The 22,811-nt window shown below is 33.8% G+C and overlaps 1 protein-coding gene across 1 annotated transcript in view; it reads left to right on the top strand.

Annotated features, from left to right (window-relative positions):
- The window catches only part of CDH7 (cadherin 7), a 77,031-nt gene that overhangs the window by 46,714 nt on the left and 7,506 nt on the right, over positions 1-22,811 (top strand). Inside the window, exons 7-11 of the mRNA XM_031589013.2 lie at positions 9,614-9,867; positions 14,055-14,191; positions 16,068-16,189; positions 18,697-18,814; positions 21,386-21,637. Coding sequence (XP_031444873.1) covers positions 9,614-9,867; positions 14,055-14,191; positions 16,068-16,189; positions 18,697-18,814; positions 21,386-21,637 — 883 coding nt within the window. The remainder of the gene's footprint in view (positions 1-9,613; positions 9,868-14,054; positions 14,192-16,067; positions 16,190-18,696; positions 18,815-21,385; positions 21,638-22,811) is intronic.

Genomic DNA, 22,811 nt, shown 5'->3' with positions numbered 1-22,811 from the left:
ACTAACAATTTAAAATGAAAAACCATGTTTACATAAAAATATTAAAACTCAGCTTTTTTGCATTTATGCAAGACATTTTAAATGGTATCCTTTTTTAAAACAAGTGTGGACTGAAATAATTTGGCAGAAAATTTTAGTTTTGAGGGGAATGGTAAAACAAAGAAAGAAAATCTTGTACACAAGAGCATGTTGGGCATATTTGTTACTGGCAACACTAACAGTACATGGCCCTATCTCTCCTAAGTTTAATACCCTGTAAAATGTAAGACTGATTTAGTATTTTAGAATTAGTATATTCCTGAACAAGTACCTATTCTTATAGTTTGTTTGATTATTTGTATTATTTTTCTTACAAAGGTACTCTTTAATCTTTGCAAATTTCATGCACCAATTTTCTTTTTTTTTTTTTCCTTCCAATGTACCAATATCTTTCTAAAGTAATATAAAATTTCAGTACCACATCTTTGAAATAAGTTAATACTGCATGATGTGGCAAAGTAATGGGCTAATTCTGTGATGCCCCGAACACCAACTGAGAGCTGGTAAGCATCAGTAGATGTCAGTGAAAATGCAGGACATTCAGAAATTTTGAAAGACTCTAATAAATGTAATGTAAATCTTTTTTTTTTTTTTTTTTTTTTTTTTCAAGAGAAAAGCAATTGTCTGAGTCTTCTTGCAGACTGCTAATTCCTTCTTAGCACATTTGAAATACAAGTGATGAAAAATTAATCCATTCTTTGTACAACAGCCAAATTCAGTGTGGATACTTCAACTTATTCATTTTAAGATTTTTGAGGAAAGATCTGGAAGTGTTATGGCCACCCTGGAGGGAGGGTGTTTATCGTATCACATAAAGCAACACAGACAGTTGGGATTGTCAACAGACTAATTTGGGAGCTTATAAAAACATTTTAATTTTCAGTCTATACTTGTAGTCACAATGCTTTTTCTGGGACTTTCTTAATTCTAGTGCATCAATAATAGTCCAGCAGAAAAATAATTGTCATTTGTTATTTCTATAATCACTTTCATTAGGGAACTGAAGTGATTGTTTCAGTACTGAGTGTTTGTGCCAAGAATCTCCTTATGAAATGGCTACTTGACTGCAATTTTTGACCCAAAGAAATGCTCCGGTTTGCAAATAATTTTTAAACCTAGTAAATGCTGCTGTAATTTGACAAAATAATTCAAAATTTTTCTTTGCAACATTACAAATTTTCTCTCATTTTCCTACCATTATTAAATAGCTTTCCTCTGTTGTATTCAAACATAAATCCTCATGCTGAAGGGCACCTCCCAAATCTCTAGATGCTATTATGTCTCTATTTGTATTCCAGGGAACTTAAATACCTTGCTCAAGGATGAAATATCTTTCCTATTAAATTTGTAAATAAAATAGTACAGAGAATTCACTGTAAGGGAAGAAAGAAGTGACAGCACAGTAGCCACAAAAAACTGCAGCTTCTTCTTTTGAGGACATGCATATGGAATGCTGTTAATGAGTGTTCATAGGTTAAATGGGCTTCAGCTACAGAGGCTAGCCTGACAGGGCCCCACAGAGTCAAGCAGACATGATCCTTGCATGACGATGTGAGCTTTTTAGTAAGAATGAGGGAAGAAACTGTAGCATGATAACTGTTTAAACATTTTACTGCCTGGCACATGAAGTTCCGAACACCTCTGAGAGCAACTTGTTTCCTTTTCATACCCCTCAATTCAGCTGAGAGACTGAGAAACAGCTCAGCCTCCAAATGTGTGCCCATCATTTTAAGCTTGTGCATGTTTGTACAGTCAGATACACTCAGATAATAGTTTCTTATTCACATCAATCAGAAAGACTTCTGAAAAGGTATACTTTGGTTCTAAAAGCAAATGTGTTCTTTAACTTTGCATACTTTTGCTGCAATCACACATACAAAGGCCACACATCCAAAACACAGTAAGTATGACTGAGCATACAAAGGCAATACTCCATCCACTTTAGTGCTGGGTGTTGTGGAGGATGTTTGGCAATTGGTTATCAGAGCTTCACACACAAGCTGAAGATTTTATGTTCTGTTCCTAGAGGATAACCATTTTGAAACTATTTGAAAAGTTGACTCCCACACTACAAATTAAGTTTTTGTTTTAACATGTAAGAAGAAAAAAAAAGTTTTTGTTAAAAATATGTTAAGATTTAAGAATTCATTGAGAAAATTGGCATTCTTTGTGCTCCGAGTGGCTGAAATATTAAATGAAAAATACCCAACGATCAGCAAAAACTGCAGTGTATGCATTTATGTATAGAAGGTCAGAAAAATTCAACAGGTTTGAAAAAGACAGGTATCAAGGACAGAGATAATACAAAAGTTCAAATATCTAGGAATTTCCCAAAATTACTTGTCTGTAATGGCTTGACTTATTTGACTAATTTAACTAATTATTGACTATACGTTTTTGGTATGAAGGTTGGGAAAGTTTATGAATGCAGTTCAAATCTATTTATTCATTCATGTACATTTGCATACATTTTTCCTCCGTACCTCAGAGAGACTTTAAAATACCAAGAGACAGGAAAAACAAGCATATATGTTTTTATTCTAACACTGATATTCATTGAAATGTGTATTTTATTCTGCTTTCATTAAAAAAAAAAAAAAGTATTGAACAATTTTAGTTGTGTTAATGGCACTAAATATATAATGTCTAACTTCCACTGCAATACATAACAAAATTCATTAACTGACTTCAACTGACTTCACATGCAAATAATTTATTTAACGTATCTAGGAGGGCATATAAAATATAATAATATATAATATTAATAAAAATAATATATAAACAAAAGTTTCAGACTTGTCAAAGGAAACATAAGCTCTTACTTTACTTTTCTTCTGTACAGAGCAATCTAAATATATCACCTACTCATGCTAGACTTCTGATGTTGCAAATAATGCAACAGCTTGGTTATTCTCTAGCTCCAAATTATTTCTTCTTTTTCAAACTCCAACTCAGTACACACACGCACACTTTAGTGAATTCCTAAGTAAAGCTCAGTTAGGTGCCTAAATTACCATAAAAGAGGATTTAGAAGAACATCAATATTAGATGATCTTTTAGAAAAAAAAGTCTCACACAGCTTCTAAAATGGAACTGGATATTTATATTCTACAAAAGTATTTGAAAATTTTATTCTCATTTACAATGTGACTCAATTTTCTGTCTGTAAAGTAGGATTAATTCCTTCCTATGATTTCATTTGTAATTCTCATTCTGCTATAAATACTGTGTTTGTACAGATGCAGATCTTTTGCATGTGAATAGTATATCATTCTACAGTGATGAGAGTTTTTGGAAGGAATTTTTCAGTGGATATTAGATTATTTTTTTTAATGGGTTTAATTGGTCTCTACAGTAACACACTTAGAACTGAAGAAACATTTATGGAAATGAATAATGTAACAAATTTTATAGTGTCCTTGTAAAACTATGTTTATACAAGTTCAAAATGAATTCCTGTTGACTGTTTAAAGAATCCTATTCGTAAGAGAAATAAAGAGAATTTTGGCTTCATTTCTCAGCAAATTAATATACGGACCATATAGAACTTCCAAAGCTTTACTCCTAAAAATAGTGTACTGAGAGAGGCATCATATACATATGTTTTCAACTTTATTCACAAATTTGCAGGCTACAGTTAGTCTTCAGTAATAATAATAGCTGAGTTGCAAAATATCTTAAGATAAAATCTGATATATGATATGCACTCCAGCACCTTTATCAGTTACTTGGTACTTCAAGTATGATAAAGATAACTTAAAAGTATAAAGCTGCATGGTACTTTTTTATTATATCTATCACGTGGAACTTTTTGGAAGGATATGATATCTGATTCAAGCTGTTTGAAGCCTATGGAGAAATTTTATGGAGAACTTCATTGAAAAAAGTCTGAAGGCTCTGTTGAGAGTTGTCTTGTCTTACTGTAGCAAATAACAAGCATAAAGATTTCCCACCGTATTGTTATTGCTCACTTTGTCTTCATTTCTTCCCCAAATACACGGCTCTACTGCCACTATTACCAAACCATTTGAATGTAATATTGAAAAATATGAAAATAAGTTTTGCAAGTACTTTCTCATAGAAATTGGCTGCTAAGGTATTATTCTAAAATCTGACATTATTTTAAGAGTAATAATGGCAATTATAAAAATGGGGCTTTTTATGTGTAAGCTTTTGACTGAAAAGCTATCTTTCTGTTAGTGTTAACATTTCTCTTTTTTTTCCAGCTAAAAAATTTGCTTTCAATTCTATATCAGTTTACCGTGTAAGAACTTGAGCCTACCATGGTTCCTTTGAGAGATAATGTGCATTTGTTTGATGTACTGCAGTTTTCAATATAAAACCTCAACTAGACTTAAAAATAGGATTTTCACCTCTGTAAAGTATATTATTAAAAAGTTACCATACAGTAAAAAGTGAGCATTACAAAAATAGGTTTCCTGTGAAAGATAACTTCATATCCAGTCTCTGAAATATAGATGGCTTGTTTTGTAATTTCCTTCACATAGGAAAAAAATCTTACCTCTCTGAAGAAAAAGACAGACAGAAAGAAAGGAAACACAAGAACACAAGCCTGCAATTGAGAGAACAGTAAATAGTCCTGTGCAGGATCTAATCAGATAACATTAATGCACAGATATTAACGAAGCTGTCAGATCCAATCACAGTACTGAAGAACTGATGTATACATCATCTTTTCAGCTTTCCACAGTGACGTAGTGATTTGTAAGCTGCTAACTTGGTACTCCATTACTGGAATCTATCCTTTTTTTTTAAAAGGGAATTATAACAATGTAGTCCACAGGCTAGTTGAAAGTTGCTTACTAAATAACAAACATTAGTAATAACTTGTTAAGAGAAAGCAAAAAAAATGGAGAACATCTCAATTCATATGATCAGTCTTTTAGTCTGTAGTACATAATATCTTCATTGTATTGTGCATGATTTGTTGAAAGATTTCCTTCAGATCAAGAAAGTTTGCACACTCACCATGTCTTAGAAATTTTGTTTATTTTCCTAAACTAGAATATGCATCAAAGCTTGGTATTTTTGTATGAATCATAGAATCTGAGCTTTGTATCTTATTGGAGTAGACTGAGGATGATGACTTCAGATTTACGGTCATTGTCACATCCCAGAGGAAAAACTATAAGTAAATTCTACTGTAAAGAACTAAGGAGAAAATAGTAGTGTTGCAATTTATAACCCTATATCATGTGATGGTGTAGCTTTGCCCTTACATTTTCTACCTCTTCTAAGCAGCAATGGTTTAATATCACATATATGCATATGAGTAAATGAGATTTTTTTTCTTTGTTTTCCACTAACAAAGAACTTTTACAACTTTTGTAAACTGTCAGCAGCTTTAGGTACCAGATATAGGGGAATTCAAGGGTAGGATTCATATTACTGAAAGCAGATGTTTACATCTTTCAGTTATTGAGATTCACTTTCTACTGTCTGGTGAAAAACAGACAGTAAGTAGTGATCTCTTCCCTAGAAGTACTTCTGCTTACAGTAAGCAACATATGATAATTTTCTCAGATTTATATAGCTAACTTAGAGAAGGTAAAAATTGCCCTAAGTAAGCAATCAGCATCAACATCATTAGTTTTTCATCTTTTCTATTGAATGTATTCTCCTTATTCCCTACTAATGCGAGATTCCACTCAAATATATGAAACATAATGGTTTAAATGGGCATGTCAAACTTATGTTAAATATCCACATGGAAAACAAATGATTTTATTATTTTTAATTAAAACATTAAAGATCTAATTTAGTCTTTTGAAATCAATACAGAAACATAAGAACATGTGCAAAATTTTCATTTAAATAATTTCTTCATAATTGTGCTTAGTTTAATAATCTTCTACACATACTTTGTATCAAATTCAATTTTTTCATCATTTTTTCTTTTCCTTAAGATAACAGTGATGTTGACATGTCATGAGAAGCTGTCTTGTCTCCATCTTCATTAATTCCATGTTTGATTAAGTATTGCTGTAATTTAAGCAGTCAGATTTTAACAGATATCAGTGATTAATGGAAACAAGTTAGCCTTCCCTTCTACTGTGTTTGCAACTTCAAAGCCAAAATAGCATCTTGAAAATATAATAATCCCCAGAGTAGGAAAAGTTTTGTGATACTATTGTGTTGAATCTTGGAATCACAGGATATGTGATGTATGTAGGAATATTTAAGTAGAAAAATCACTACTTATTTTGCCTTATAAATTGGCATGCACTGGATAGTTCTTTGTTTTTTGTTTTTTGTTTTCTTTTTAACAGAAATTAACAACAATAGGTCCTCCTTTTTATTCAGTGGAGAACGTGCCCAAGTTTAGAATATTTAGGTGTCACGACAAAGTTTCAACTTTTCTATAGTATTAATCAGTTATATAGGGCTACTCAAAGCATCATGGGAAGATTAAAAATAGAAGGTGTGCAATAGTACATATTAATATAAGTTGAATAGGAAAATAAGCATTATAAAGTGTACAGTATAAACTGAGCTAATCACTTGTATGTCTATTTTTTATTTTTTTAAAGCCCAATGGTTTCTAATGAAAATTAAGTTGCCACAGAATTTTCTGTCTGCCATGTCAGAGGGAATCATAGAATCATAGAGTATCCCTAACTGGGAATCAACAAAGCCAGCTCTTGGCTATACACAAGTCCATCCCAAAATCTAACCCTGTGTCTGAGGGCAGCACCTAAACACTTCTTGAACTCTGGCAGCCTGGGACCATGACCACTGCCCTGGGCAGTCTGTTCCATACCCACCACCCTCAGGTGCAGAACCTTTCCCCTCCTCTGTCACAGTTCCATGCAGTTCCCTCACATCTTGTCTCTGTCATCAACGAGCAGAGCTCAACGCTGCTCCTCACTCCTCTCCTAAGAAGCTGTGGGCCTCCCTTCAACCTCCCCTCCGCCTCTTCTATTCTGGGCTTAAAAAGCCAAAGGACCTTGGCCACTCCTCATACATATTGCCCTCTGGGCCCTTTATTGTCTCTTCAGCCTTCCTTTGGACAGTCTCTAATAATTTTACGCCCTTCTTATATTGTGACACCCAAACTGCATACAGTGCTTGATGTGAGGCTACAAAGCACAGAGCAGAGCAGGACAATCCTTCCCCTAACCTGATGGAAGTGCTGGGCCTGATGCCCCAGGGTATAATTGAGACTTTCGGCTGACAGGGCACACTACTGACTCATGTACAACATGCATACTAATTTGAACAAATAGACTAACTGTCAACCTAATATAACCCCATTTACTATAATCCCTTGAGACTGACCCATCAGCCAATTAATCAGTTTCCAAAACTGAATTCTGAATTGAATGGAAATATATAATTTGTTAAAAAATTCTGCTTTTTTATTCACCAAATATCAGACTTTTGTCAATGACACTCTTCAGGTCATAATTTCTGTAGTCCATACAACACCGCTACAGGAAAAAAAAATGTATATATATATTTCCATGTGTATCTGTCTTCTCCCTATCCTTGCTGTTCATCTGGCAATATCATTTGCATTGTTTTTTGAGAGATTTTTCATCTTAACATAGAATCATACTTGAGTTGGAAGGGATCTGAAAGCCACTCAGTCCCAAGCTACTGCTGCAGGCAGGGTGGCTACCCACCAGATCAGGCTGCCCTAGTCCCAGTCCAATTTGGACTTGAACTCCTTCAGGGATGGGGCATCCACAATTTCTCCAGGCAGCCTGTGCCAGTGCCTACATCATATTATATTTGCATTGTGGCTGTGAGGTGTGTTCCATGGCTCATATTTTGAAATTTGAAATATAAAGCCAAGATTAAGATTTAAAACAATGTCAGTAGCAATACAGACTGACCAGTATCCAGTTGTATCAACTGTATTGCCCAATATTCAGGTAGCCCTTCTTTTGTGGCATAACACTTTTTGGAGAACTGAATACTTAGTGCAGGAGATCATATACATGAAGATGAAGATCATATACATTCCTGTTCAGAAAAGATTTTTGCTGCCACATGAAGTTTATAAAAGTTTCCAAGTGTGATGTGTTGCAATTTATTTTTCATTTCTAAATCCAGGCTGTTTATAGCTGTATTGTAATGCCAACTTAATCGCAGACTTTAAGATGCTCATTTGGGATTTATTTTACTGTAACTTGTTGGAAAACTTAGACCCTCACATTTGTAGGTCAACAGATGTGTATTTCACCTCTGCTGCTCCTCTGAATGAGTACAGGAATATTTGCAGATGCTGTCAGATTATTTTTCAGGCCCATTTATGATATTTATGATTTGTTCAGGATCAGAACTGTTGAAACCCTTTTTTAATCTGTTTTATACACTTGGAAATCTAGTTTGAAAAGGCAGTAGACTAGTCAAACTGCAGTTTTGAAATGCTTGGATCTTCTGTTTCTGTTCTTAATTTGGAATTGCAAAGAAATATTAAGCTAGGCATTTGATGCAAACTGACAATCTAAGAATCCAGATGCAAAGTAAATTCTTTTAATATTAATATGATGCTTTTCTTCAATAATTTCCTCCAGTGTCCGTGAGGTAAAAGATTTTTTGTTTCTGAAACAATTTTGTAATGATACTTTTTTCTAGACCACAGTTATCGCATGAGTGCTGGAGGATAGTTTTGAAATTCTAATGTAGCATTAATTACAAAGGAAACTAAATTAATTGAAGAAAGTAAAAGTGGAATAAAGGTGGAAACAAATTATAAAGATTTTGTTTAATAAATAAAACAAACAATCTTCAAGTTTCTTCTAAGTAAAAAATCTTGTCATATATACAAAGTAGTTTGATAAATTCCTACATTATCTCTACAGATTTGTACAGAATTTCAAGAAATAGTCAATAATTAATGTCAATGATGTGCAAAAACAAAATAAATCAAAATAAGGTGTTTTCAGTGAGGTGTTTTCAGCAGTAAATAATATATTTCTAATGTCTGGTTACTATGGCACATTGTATTTGATACTTATCAGAAAATATTAGTAAGACAAAAATAATTCATTCACAGCAATGAAATGATGAAGGAATATTTGATTCCCATTGAAGTCACAGAATGTTTTACTACTAACTCAGAGAAATCTTGTTTCATTCACAAGGTAGAATTTACAAATTTATCTTTCCCATTACATCATTGAGGAACACTCACTAGAATGAATTTCAGTGGAACTAAAGGGTGTTCTTGAAAAATCCTACTTTTCTACAACAAAATGAAACATGGAAATATTCACAAATCTATTATCTTCCACTTTGTTTGTTTGTTTGTTTGTTACATTTAGGCAATTAAACATTTTTTTAACAACACTAATGCAGTAATGAAAAATAACTTTAGTATCTTATGATTACCTCATTGTCATTTGAGTTATGTTTAATCAGATTATGCAAGACACTGCAAACACAGCGGTTGGAGAAAACTGAAAGAAGAGCCATATACTATGCTCTGTCAATCAAAAGTACTGTTTGGGTAAAGATGGCAAAACTCATTTTACTTTCTGACTGTTGTGAGTTTTGCTGCAACGTTATGGGGTAATACAATTTTAAAATAATTTTTTCTGTATAGGAGTTGGATTTTGAAGCTAAAACAAGCTATACCCTGAGGATAGAAGCAGCCAATATAAATGTTGATCCTCGCTTCCTAAGTCTGGGACCCTTCAGCGACATGACAACAGTGAAGATAATCGTAGAAGATGTTGATGAGCCACCTGTGTTTACTTCACGTTTATACTCCATGGTGGTGTCTGAAGCAGCAAAAATCGGCACTATCATTGGAACTGTTGCTGCCCATGATCCAGATGCCTCAAATAGTCCAGTCAGGTAATTAGAATTATAGAATGATATAATTACTTAGGTTGGAAAAGACTGAAGATTACCAAGTCCAACCGTCAACCTGATGTATTGATTCACATCACTAAACCTCCTTAATGCTCCTTAGTGTCACGTCCACACATCCCTTAAATACCTCTAGGTTTCAGAACTTATCACCTCTAGGTTTCAGAACTTATCACTTCCGTGGGTAGCCGGTTCCAATGCTTGACTCCCCCTCTCCATGAAGAAGTTCTTTCTAACATCCAATTTAAATCCTTTGTGATGTAACTTAGAAGACTTCTTAATTGCGTATTTATTTAGCCTTTGTTTTGATGCTGTTCTTTTGTTTGTTTGTTTTTTGTAGTGGGAGATTATTTGCTTACATTGAAAGCAGTATTTTTTTTTTCCTTCCAGAAGAAGACAGAGATAGTCTTTGCATATTTTTAGTTTTATACACAGGAATTGATAAGATTTTAAAAAATAATATATTTAGGTCTCTGTAAAGAAAGTCAGTAAGAAAAATAAATAAATAAATTAGCAAAGATATAAATTCATTATTCTAAAACAAAAATAATTCTTGTTATATTACCTGTAAATTGTAAATTTAGGAAGAATGTGTCATAATCTGTAAACAATTATGTTGTGTTTGTTTAGTTACAGCCAAGATCTCTCTCTCTCTCTCTTTTCATTTTCTGATTGCGGTATACACAAGAATGTAGTAGCACTCAGACTCTTTTACATGGCAAAGCACAACCGAGAACTCACAAGAAAAATATATAGCAATAAACTCTGTATGTGAGACAAATGGATAGGGTAAAACATCCTGTACTTGTCAGGCAATAGTCTTCTGGCTTTTGTAAGTTGTGCTACAGATAAATATCTTCAATTGAAATAGAAACATATATGAACAGTATAGACACATGACGATCTTGAAGATGTTCTTCTTTTGTCTGGCTTATGAAGAACTTGTAGATCTTCATAACGTAATGTCAAAGAGCATAAGGAACCTTTCAGGAAAAAAATAATAATAATAATAATAATTAAAAAAAAACCAAACTTTGATTTTATATTTCACTATATTTGAGGGGGAAAAAAAATCTCAGAGGAAAAGACTCATCACCTGAATTAAAACACTAATGAGTTACTTGTTGCTCCTGTTATGCATAGTAGTAATATTGTCAAAGGAACATAGGAAAGATCTGTAGGATCTGTAGGGTAGTACTGTGACTCAGGAATTCTGAGGACATAAATAGGTGTAGCAGGAAGACCATAATGCAGTTGAAATTTAGTACCAAGTTTCCTTTGTTTTTGTTATTGTTTGTTTAGGGCAGAGTAGAAAACATCACATCGGGATGTCATCTTTTTTGGTGATGCTAAAGTTTTACTTTCATGTATAGAATATGACCTTGTGAAACTGACAGTTCCATTATTTTTGAGGCAGGAATTCTAATTGTAAAAGTAAAGCATATGTTTTACTCCTAGAGGTGATACAAGTTCTCTCCTTTCTTTCATTACATATATTTTCAGCAGATTCAAAATAGCTGCTTCGTATCATAAATAAACAAATCCTAGATGGATGAGTTGGCATGGATTTACTTGTGAAATTTATCTGTGATGATCTTTCTCTGCTGTGATGATTTTTTGCCATGGATGTTAGCATGTGGTATATAATATAGTTTTGCAGAACTGTGTAGAGAGGATCAAATCCAGTTCCATAAATTGAGTCCATGCTCTGTATGATTTTGACTCCTGTGAAAATCTAAGGATGAATTTATTGACCCTGTTAAACAATTTTTGGTTTTGTTTTGTTTTGTTTTGTTTTGTTTTTTTTTAACAATTCAATCATAAAAAGCTGTTATATCATCAGTTTAACTGACATCTGGAAGATTTCTTCTGTTTCAAAGCTGTTTGGAATTTGAAGGAGATGAAAATGATTAATAGTGAGTGTTTCTCTATATCCTTGTGAACTTGCTATATATGTTGTCAGATGCACTGACAAACGATATAGAGATGTGCTGCATCTGTTGTGATGTACATAATAGACCAGACTCTCCTAAAACAAGAATCTGTTAAAGGGGGTTAAAGCATAAAGCTTTTCATGAACAATTTAAAAAGTTTTATTTTTTTAATCTGTAAATAAGCACTCATAATTCCAAATATTGGAATATGGATAGATTAAAAATTTTTATTTGTTACAATTCAAAAAAGGTTGCAAATAATGGATCAAATATGCTTAAAACTTTGACAATACAAAAAAAAAAATAAAAAAAAAATAAAAAAAAGGAAAGGAAAAGGAAAAGGAAAATGAAGAGGAAAAGGAAAATGAAGAGGAAAAGGAAAAATAGTTTGAAAATGAGAGGTTATTTCATATGGACCCAAGAATTATTGATGTTTGAACTAGATTAAATAAAGTGTTTAAAACTCCTGCAGTTCAAAGACTTTCAAGTTTTAATGGCTGTAAGGAATTAAAGTATTGAAAGTGTTTAAAATATTTTTTCAGAATTTGAGTATGGGTACAATACTTGTAAGCAAGGGTTAAACAAAACTGCTTGGTTCTTATGTATAAAAAATATTTTTGATTCTTGTTTCATAACAATCTGTCAATTTGTTGTTTAATTTGTATAACATGTTTCCTTAGGCTCTCACAATCTTTCCCTTCTTCCATCTCCCTTCCTTCCTCCCTTCCTTCTTCTCTTCCTTCCTTTTAGTTTCTTTCTTTTATCGATTTTGTGCTTTTTCTTTATGCTTCTCTCTTTCTCGCTTTTCTCTCTCCTTTTCTTTCTTCTCCTCTCTCTCTCTCTCTCTCTCTCTTTCTACAATTTCTTACAATGTTGTAAAAAAGACCTTTGAATTTTCAATTTGCAGAGTAATAGTGTTAATAATTAGGAAACCTAAGCGCTGACAGGAGATTGAACCTGCCACAACTGGCTACTTTGCAGAGGTGGCAGAGAGAGTTTCTAGGGAAAGCTTGACAAGAACAAAGCAGCTGAAGAATGCAGCTGACCAAATAAACAACAATACTGGCATGAAAGAAAATAAAAATTGAAGTACAGTTCAAGTTGACTCTAAAAGGAAAAAAAGAGTGAAAAAGGGAGAGCCTCAATTCATGAAAACTTCTATTATTGTATTTATTAAAGTCTTTATGTCTTTCTCTTACTGTGAGATAATACAGAAAAGCAATGCTAAATTCATAACAGGTCTCTGTTATAAAGATTTTGAAGCCAAAATGGTTATATAGAAGCCCATAATACAATACAGAGTAGAAGCTGGTGTATTTCAACACAGAACAAACATATCATGCCAAATTATCATTATGTCTGGAAAGTCCTGGTTTTGCACTATTGTCCATAATTCTTTCCTTCCACACTGTTAAAAGGTTTTGATTAATGCTATATCAATAATCTAATATGTTGTCAGTGTGACAGTAATTGTAATGAACACACTTGGTCTTACTCAGACATTTTAATTCATCTTGATCTAAATGACAGTGCAAGATTCTGACCCAATATTAAATTGAATGTCAAAAATATTCCAGCTGTAAATCTAATACTGCCTAATCAACTGTCTTTTTCTCTCAGAAAGAATATAAGCAAAACACCCACAGGCAATCTGACCTTTTCACTCATGCTGTTTTCTGTTTACTAAGAAGCTCATTTCCCCTTCCTAAAACAAGTTTGAAAACAAAAAATATGTTAAGCCAAAGAATATCGGGCATGAACTTAAGTTTGTCTAAAGACAGCAAAGTGCTGGGAGCTGATGGTGATGACATACAATCTCTTGATCTACTCTCCATCCTCTTTTTTTTTTTTTTTTTTTTTTTTTTGAAAGCCTGGCTGATACATCTGTGTAGAAAACTTCCAACTCACTTTCTCTTTAGTTTGGCCTCAGGAGGATAATATTCCATGAGTAAGTGAATATCTCCATTATGACAGCGAGGAAGAAAGGGGGAACTCTTACAACTTCACTTGAGGTAACAGAGCCTGCCATGATCAGGACAGGTCATTCATTGACTAGCCTGCGTGCTCTTGTGTTTACTTACAGCTCTGCTTCTTTTAAAACCTTGGAGAAAATGGACAAAGCCAAGCTCAATATGAGGAAACAATGGAAACTCTGTCTTTCTAATGAGAAATCAATGAAACATTTTTACAAGCTATAATTGAACATAAATCAAAAGTTTTCTTTCATCCTTTACCTAGGTACTCAATAGATCGAAACACAGACCTCGAGAGGTATTTCAATATTGATGCCAACAGTGGAGTCATTACAACTGCCAAGTCTTTGGACAGGGAAACTAATGCCATTCATAACATTACAGTCTTGGCCATGGAGAGTCGTAAGTAATAATTAAAAGATTGTATGAGCTGCTTATGTGCAAAACTTCAGGTTTAGTTGGGATCAGCTGCGCGAAGTGAAAGTCTTACAGTGCTTAAAACCATGACAGACAAAATAACACTTCTCACTCAGTGTAAAAGACACTTTTGTAATAAAAAAACCCACAGAAATACAACAGATTAAGAATTCTTTTTCCACACCTTCTGCAGACTTTTAACTTTAGACAAACAAGTACAAAGGAAAATGAAATTAGCTATCAGAAATCTCACACTAAATTCCATTAGAACAAAAGTAATATGGAATACATTATATCAATTAGCCCCTCTTAGTTGTGACACTCAGAATTGATTGCTGTTGGTCTACCACAGCACTCTTAAAAAGGATGAAGAACATGTGAATACTTATGTGCCATCCTCACTGTTAGGTAAGATATTGAAGGATATTTTGTACTTGATGGGTTTTTTTTTTTTTGAGTAATGAAAAAAGTGATGAAGAATCAAACTCTTTAAATGTGTACAAGAATTCTGTTAACAGAACTGTTAAGTGTAAATGTGTTCAGCTCTGAATACATTCTGTGAAAAAATTTATGTGCCTTTATATTTGAATAATTTCTTTGTTTAAATGTAGTTCTTATTACTAGTCTATTGGGCTACCTGGTTTGGCCTTGGGTGTTTGCTATCAGTCCATAACACTATGTCTCTGTTGCTCTTTCATCCTCACTCTCTTGTCCCACTCCCCTTTTTCACTGGTGTTTGCAGGGCTGTTTCTTTCACATTTTCTCCCTCATTTCCCAGCTACTGTGCATCTGTGTATCTTTTCTTAAATATGTTATCACAGAAGTGCAACCAGTATAACTCATTGGCTCATGTTTGTCCCAAAGTAGGTCCTTTTTATTTCAGTAGAGGGGAAAGTTGGGGTCAAAATTGCTCTATATTTCACATGTGGAACAAAAAGAAAAGAAAAAAAAAGAAGAAGAAAAAAAAAGACGTAATCTATGAAGTTTCTAATGTTTAATAAAATCTGTCTGTAATACACTAAAACGGATAGATACATCTTTTAATGTTTGTACAGTGTTTTATTCTGTCCTGCTACATCACTAATAGAAAAAACAGTGGTAAAAATAATAACAGTAATGTAGTCTCTCCAAGTCAGAAGTTTTGTGTAACAAATGGATACAATGTACACAAATGTTCATTTTCTTTATTGTACTAAATATATACTGTTTGAGGTTCATCCACCAACTATCTACTGTTTGAGACTAAATGGTGACATTAGGTCTTGCACAAAATCACATTTTAGATAGAAGTATACATCAATTAATAACATTGTTGAAAGGTATAGTTCTATGTACACATTACATACTGTGGGATTTGCTTGGAAATACAAATTCTCCCCCCACGTTTGTTTATTTTTTGATTGTTTGTTGGTTTGATTTACATAGCTGAAAGAATTCTGGTTTTGACTTCTTAATTTGAATTTAACATAGATTACCTTCACGCATAATAACTGGGCTATTCCTGATACGAATAGTGCTGTTTTGTCTCACTGTGTACCCTTGCTGATGGTTGTATATTATTTACTATTATCCTTCCATATGATACAAATCAATGCTTTGATTAATGAGTTAGATTTTCAAATTATCCTTGAAAATAAAATCTTGATTTCATTGACACTACTGAAAAACACAAACATTATTTTAATTTGGTCCGGAAGATTAAGCTAAGATCTTTCCTTAGCTTTCTAAGAGGGTTTGTAATTGATTTGGCAAGCATATGCAAAACAATGGAAATGACAAACATACTGACCCAAAGAAAATTCTCATAGAGTTCTACTTAATTAAATTGTTGGCTTTTTTTTTTTTTTTTTTTTTTTAATAGAGAATCCAGTACAGATTGGGAGAGGATATGTAGCCATAACTATCCTTGACATCAATGACAATGCCCCTGAGTTTGCCATGGAATATGAGACAACTGTCTGTGAAAATGCTCAACCTGGCCAGGTATAGCTCTTGATACTTTTTATGTTTATTTTTATCAGATAGGCAGTAATTTATTTTGAAAGCCTGACAGCTTTAAGATGAAATAGAATCAACTTATGGCAGTAAAAATGATGCTTTGATGTACAACACAAGCTTATTTTCCTTAAGTCCTAAAATTTTCACCCTACCTTGGGGTAGAATGGTGGACAAGGAAGGGTGGATAAGGAATTGGAAGGTCGCAGCAAAATGTTGTGGTCAATAGCTCTATGTCCAGGTGAAGGCAGGTGACGACTGGTGTCCCTCATGGGTTAGTCTTGAACTAGTACTCTTTAACATCTTTATCAGTGACACAGATGATGGGGTTGAGTGCACCCTCAGCATTTTGCTGATGACATCAAGCTGAGTGATGTAGTTGATAAGGCAGAAGGAATGGATGCCATTCAGAGGGACCTTGATAAACCCAAAAGGTGGGCCCCTGGGTTCAACAAAGCAAAGTGCAATGTATTACACTTGGGCTGGGGTAATCCCAAATATGTACACAAACTGGAATAAGAAGTCCCTGAGAGCAGACCTGTTGAGAAAGAAATAGAGTTCCTGGTAGATGAAAAACTTAACATTAGCCAGTAGTGTGCACTTGCAGCCTGAAAAGCCAACAGTATTCTGGGCTGCATCAGAAGAGGGTCGGCCACAGGGTGAGGGAGGTAATTGTCCTCTCTACTCTGCCCTCATGAGGCCCCATCTGGAGTACAAGGATGTAAGTCTTTTTCAGAGGGTCCAGAGGAGGACCATGAAGATGATCAGAGGGCTGGAACACTTATCCTATGAAGACAGGAGCTGGACTTGTTCAGCCTGCAGCTTACGGCCCTTCAATATTTACAAAAAGATTATAAACAGGAGCAAAATCAACTTTTTACATGTCTTGATAGTGATAGGACAAGGAGGAATATTTTTAAACTAAGGGAGGAAAGATTTTGATTCGATGTCAGGGGGAAATTTTTCACTGAGAGGGCGGTGAGGTGCTGGAACAGGTTTCCCGGAGAGTCTGTGGATGACCTGTCCCTGGAGGTGTTCAAAACCAGGTTGGATGGGGCCCTGGGAAAGATGAGCTAGTGCTTGATGTAGTGGTTGGCAACCCTACCTGCAGTAAGAGGGTTGTAACTTAATGACCCTTGAAGTCCCTTCCAACCCAAGACATTCTGTGATTCTATTCTATGACTGAAGAGAAAAATGAAGTTGTAAAAATGACATATTCTATGTAGTCTTAAAAGTTTTAATTTCCTTACAGCATAGCTAGCATATTTGGCTAAGCTCATTGTGTTTTAAATAATGTTAGGAATGATTACTTCCTCATAATTTTACTGGGAAGTGGTCTCAGCACTGACCTTGTTCAAAGGTAAAATTCCTATCTTTCCTAAAATGAATATACACTTTTATTTTTCTTAGGAGGTATGGACCATAAGGTATGAATTTCAGAAGAGAGATATATTCCTAGCAAGATCTCTAGTGTTTTTAATTCCTAACATAACTTCGAAATAGTCCTAGATTCAACTAACTTTATGAAATTCCTCATAGTCCTAGACTCTGATGCTGTTTATCCTTGGTCTGTCATATTTTAAGTTTTCCATTTTAACTCATAAGACATCTAATTCTCCTTTCCCTCTCCCAGAGTGCTAGTAGATGTCTCACTGACACAGATCCCACATACTCATTGGGATTCTTTACACTTCTGTGCCTTCTTCCAGAATATTTTCCTTACTGTGGCAGATGTTGTTTATTATACATCTCAAAAGTACAGCAAAATTTAAGTTCTCAACAGAAGAAAAACCCTACATTTGTTAGCTCACATTCAATAGAAACACAGGAATAGATTAAGAATATTCTATTGGCACATTGGCTTCTTGTCCCTGTGGTCCAGTCAGAACTCTTGTATGTTAATATTTATTCCTTTAAGGATTGTAAGCAATATTAAAATCTTTTCTTAGAGTTTTTGACTGAATTTTACAAAACAAAATTTAAAAAGTGAAAAAAAGGAAAAAAAGCCCTATTATTATACTTAGGATTTATTGTTTTTCTTTTCATTTTTTTTTTTTTTTCTCTTTAAAATAAAAAAGTGCATAGAAATAATCAAAATCATTATCTCTTATTTGCAAAATATTACAGTGCAATATTGATTACAACAACTGATAACTACAAGAAGGCTATGTTCTGGATACTGAGAAGCGCTTCTTCCACTACTGCACAGTTTATACTTTAAACACCGATGAATGACAGGACCTAATTATCTTGAGGTCCTGCACAGCATTACTTTTATTGAATAAATTTCAAGTACTGGGAAAGTAATGAAAAGTCATATTTCAGTTAATAATAGTATCTATACCTGCTTGGGAGTTTAGAAAGCTAAAACATAATGTAAACAAGATTCAAGAGAGACTTGACTCTTCAGTAGGTAATAGAGAGTTTATATAATGTGCATGTATTTATGTTCCTTCACGTGCCAAACAATTGAACACCTATGTATCTCAAAACAGATCATCCAGAAAATCAGTGCAATTGATAAAGATGATCCACCAAATGGTCATCAGTTCTACTTCAGTTTAACAGCAGAAGCAGCAAATAACCATAATTTTACGCTTCAGGACAACAAAGGTAAGAATATAAAGGCAACAGAACCTTTTTTGTTTGAGTAAATATTCACATTTAACACCACCTGTTTTGAATATATTGTGCTGATTATGGCCTACATAAACTTCTATTCTGGTAAGAATGTAAATTAAAGTAGAATCAGCCCCTAAATTAATTCTATATTTAGGCTATCTGTCAAGGGAATAAAGCTGTTGTCTGCATCATTTAAAGCCTTGAGCCAAAAACGAGCTTCATTTTTTTTTCCAGAAGTCACTCTTTTCACATTTTCCCCTGTATTTATACGCTTTTGTCTAGACTTTACCTTGGGGCATTAACTGAAAAATGTCCAGGAATTCATGTTTTATTAAAATAACTCAAGGCATAAAAAATAAGTGCACAGGGTTGGTTAAATAAATAAATAAATAATAAAACAAAACAAACAAACAAAAAAACACATATTTTCAATAGGTATACCATCTACTGAGGAATGATTTTGAAAATGGAAGCTGCCTGCAGTATTTACACAGACTTCTTACTAACATTTCTCCACAGACTTATGAAAAGACTCCCATGGACATCACATTTCTATTAGTTAAAATATCTGAAAACATGCTTCTAATTAGTGCTCTTATTGCACTTCATAGTATAGCAGCTGGTTATGAGTCAGTTTAGCTATGAGCTGAGGCAAGTAGAACTACACGTCACTCTGAACGTAATTCCTCCTATTTATTTCCACGGAAAATACAACCAGTACAAAGAGCACAATAAAATTATCTGATAGAATATATTTTCAGATACTGAAAACTATTTCTCAATACAGTCACCACCATTAGCTATGCATTTTTGCCAGTGATGAACAAGAGCCTGTGTGTGTCGTCTGTAAAAATTGGCACCAGCAGTGGTGAGCAACTGTTGCTGTGGCCACTGCTGAAACACACCTCACACTCTCTCAACTATGCTCACATCCTCTGTTTGGTTTCCATAAATGTTCAGCAAGTCAGTGGGTGCCTTTTTTTTTTCCACATGAAGGAATTCAATTCATACATGCTTTCAAGTCAGACAGCATTTTGTTGCACTGCCCCTCTGTTGCCATATGTTGTATGGCAACAAAATGTAACAGAATATTGGTGGGAAGGCTCAACATCTACTGCCATACCACCAACATTTCCCTCTGATGTTGTGGGCCAACAAAATAAAATAGAATGTATTACTTTTGGACCAACACTAATGAATAGCACGAATAGCACTTGCACTGCTCTTTAATGTACCAGTACTAACCAAAGTTGCAAAGTCATTTTTATTGACAAAAGAGACAGATGGTGGACTAAAGAGCAATGTTTGTACAGACTTCAAAGAATTTTCACTATGTACATGTGACCTAAAAAAGATCTCTCGTGCAGCTGTTTATTGCCTTTTCTTGCATGTAGTTACTGATATACATAATGTTCTTCATACGAGAAGCTTACAGTTTGAAACAAAGAACTGTAAATAATGATCAAAATAATACATTTCTAGAAATCTGACACTGTAACAAGTCCTGTAAAGTATTCAATAAAAAGACAGTCCCTTTTTCAAACAACATATATATATGAGAACATATATATATATAGAACATATATATAATAGATCCTTCTAAAATAGGTAAAATCAGTGGAGTTACAAAACAGTGCAGCAGTTGCCTCTTCTGACATTAGTTTTATACATATCACATATGGTTCTATATGAAGAAATGTTTGTATGGTTTTCCAGAAAGGTCATAATAGATGACACAATGAGTTACCTCTACCAGACTATCAATGTATCTATCTATAGAAAGACAGATAGCTAGATGATAGATAGACAGACCGACCGACCAACCTTTTCTATACATTTCTAGGAGATGTATCTCCCTACCTCTCAGGAGCGATCAACCTGTATTGAACACAGTGAGTTTTGCAAATCTTTTCTGGAACACACGGACTTTTTAGTCATCCAGCTCAGAGCAGCACTGCAGCACACATTTCAGATTCATTATATTAATCAACTTGTTGAATTTTGGCTGACATGGAAAACAAGTGCATGTCTTTATTATATGTGACATTACCTGTATTTGTGCGCCAATTGGATAATTTCTTTTTTACATTTTGAAAAAAATCAATCATTGGTCTTCAGAATCTACTCACCTATGAATATGCTTATGACTTCCATGCTATCTATACTGCAAGTAGTTGTAGAACTTTGGAACTTTGGAAATTAGACATGAAATAAATGCAAGCACTTAATCTAATTATTGAAGTGTGACTTTTTTTCTTCTCCTTTATGACAATCGCATCTTCTACTAAACATCAAGACAATGGAAATGTGAGCATACTAAAACCAAATAGACTTCTGCAATTTTGAAACAGTCTTTCATGAAAAACAGAAAAATTTATGTTTAGTTGAACTTGAATTTTCAGCTGATCCTACCTCTGTAGATAAATAAATGTATGACCAGGAAATATAAGCTCGTTGAAATAATATGAATGTGCTTCTAAATTCTTTTGAGTGAAAGTCTATATTATTTATATTCTAGTAAGATCAAGTATTTTACTTTTATCCTTTTATTCCTTCACCTAGATAACACTGCAACTGTATTAACGAGAAGAAATGGTTTCCGAAGACAGGAACAATCTGTTTTCTACTTACCAATATTCATTGTGGACAGTGGATCACCTTCACTTAGTAGCACTAATACTCTCACCATAAGAGTCTGTGATTGTGATGCAGATGGTAATGCTCAGACATGCAATGCAGAGGCATACATCTTGCCTGCAGGACTTAGCACTGGAGCCCTGATAGCAATATTAGCTTGTGTTTTAACACTGCTGGGTAAGCCTTCTTCCTGTCATTATTTTTCATTTAAGTAACTATATATATATATACTGTATATATATATAGATATAGATATATATACATAACTCCAGTTCTTTTCTTCTTATTATTTTTTTTAATCACTGCATTTTTGAATATCTAACATTGCAAGCTGAACAGCATTTTACATCATGAACCACATAAAATCCTCAGTCTGGGACTTAAAAGTTCAAATATTTTGTTTCTTTTACAAGCTGTCTACAGAGGCATATATGAAATAACATTAGATGGAAAAAGATCATTTGCAACAAATGTATTATTTAAGAAGTAGACAATACAGTTTATGGAAGTATTTCTCTAGTTTAGTGTAATAGCTGGTCATTTTCAGATCAGTGTGTGTTCTTTTCAGAGAAATAACTCTTTTAAAACATTTCTTGAATTGTGGAGAACAAAAGACACTTAGGAAATACAATTGATATAATTTACTGATAAGAATCATCATATTTAATTGAATATCTTCTACAGAATGATCTTTTGTTAAGCTTGCAACTGGAGGCACAGCTGAATTTTATGTTAAGCAGTGAAACTACAGCCGTATAAAAGACAGGGGGAGCAATCAGTTTGCAAACAGTGAAGAAGTGTTAAGCGCTAGTTTAGTTAGCATTTCTCATTTTGTGCCAAATCCTTAAACAACATGCCTTCATGGTAGCATTACAAGCCTAAATCAGGGAATAAAGATGAAGAATCATCCTTGCATCTGTGAGATGCAGGTGAGCAGAGGTGTAATTTCACTTATTGTCAGAAAAATGTAATAAAAGAGTCCCAGCTGTCCCAATTCAGTGCACAGGAATTCTCTTGAGTGTTGCTATCATTGGAGAGATTTGCTGGATTCACATATCAGCCCAAGAAGAAGAAGACTAAAGTCTTCCCAAATTCATATAGTCCCAGTGATGAATTATCTGTTTCTGTTATCCAAGTAACTTGCATCAGATCAAGAGACTTTTGTTGGTGCTTTTGTTGTGGCAGCATTTTAACCATATGTAGGAGATTTCTCATTGACTTTGTGTTTTTTTTTTCACTATAACCACTAGACAGAATATTCCTTCTCCTACAAATAAATATTCCTTCTATTACTTTGTGACAGAAAAAGCCAACAACATAAGATTGTTCAATCTCACTTAACATATGGTTA

The sequence above is a fragment of the Phasianus colchicus genome, chromosome 3, assembly GCF_987193195.1.
Source record: "Phasianus colchicus chromosome 3, bPhaCol1.hap1.1, whole genome shotgun sequence".
Classification (NCBI taxonomy): domain Eukaryota; kingdom Metazoa; phylum Chordata; class Aves; order Galliformes; family Phasianidae; genus Phasianus; species Phasianus colchicus.
The sequence above is the reverse complement of the archived record's forward strand: the minus strand, read 5'-3'. Positions and strand labels throughout refer to the sequence as shown.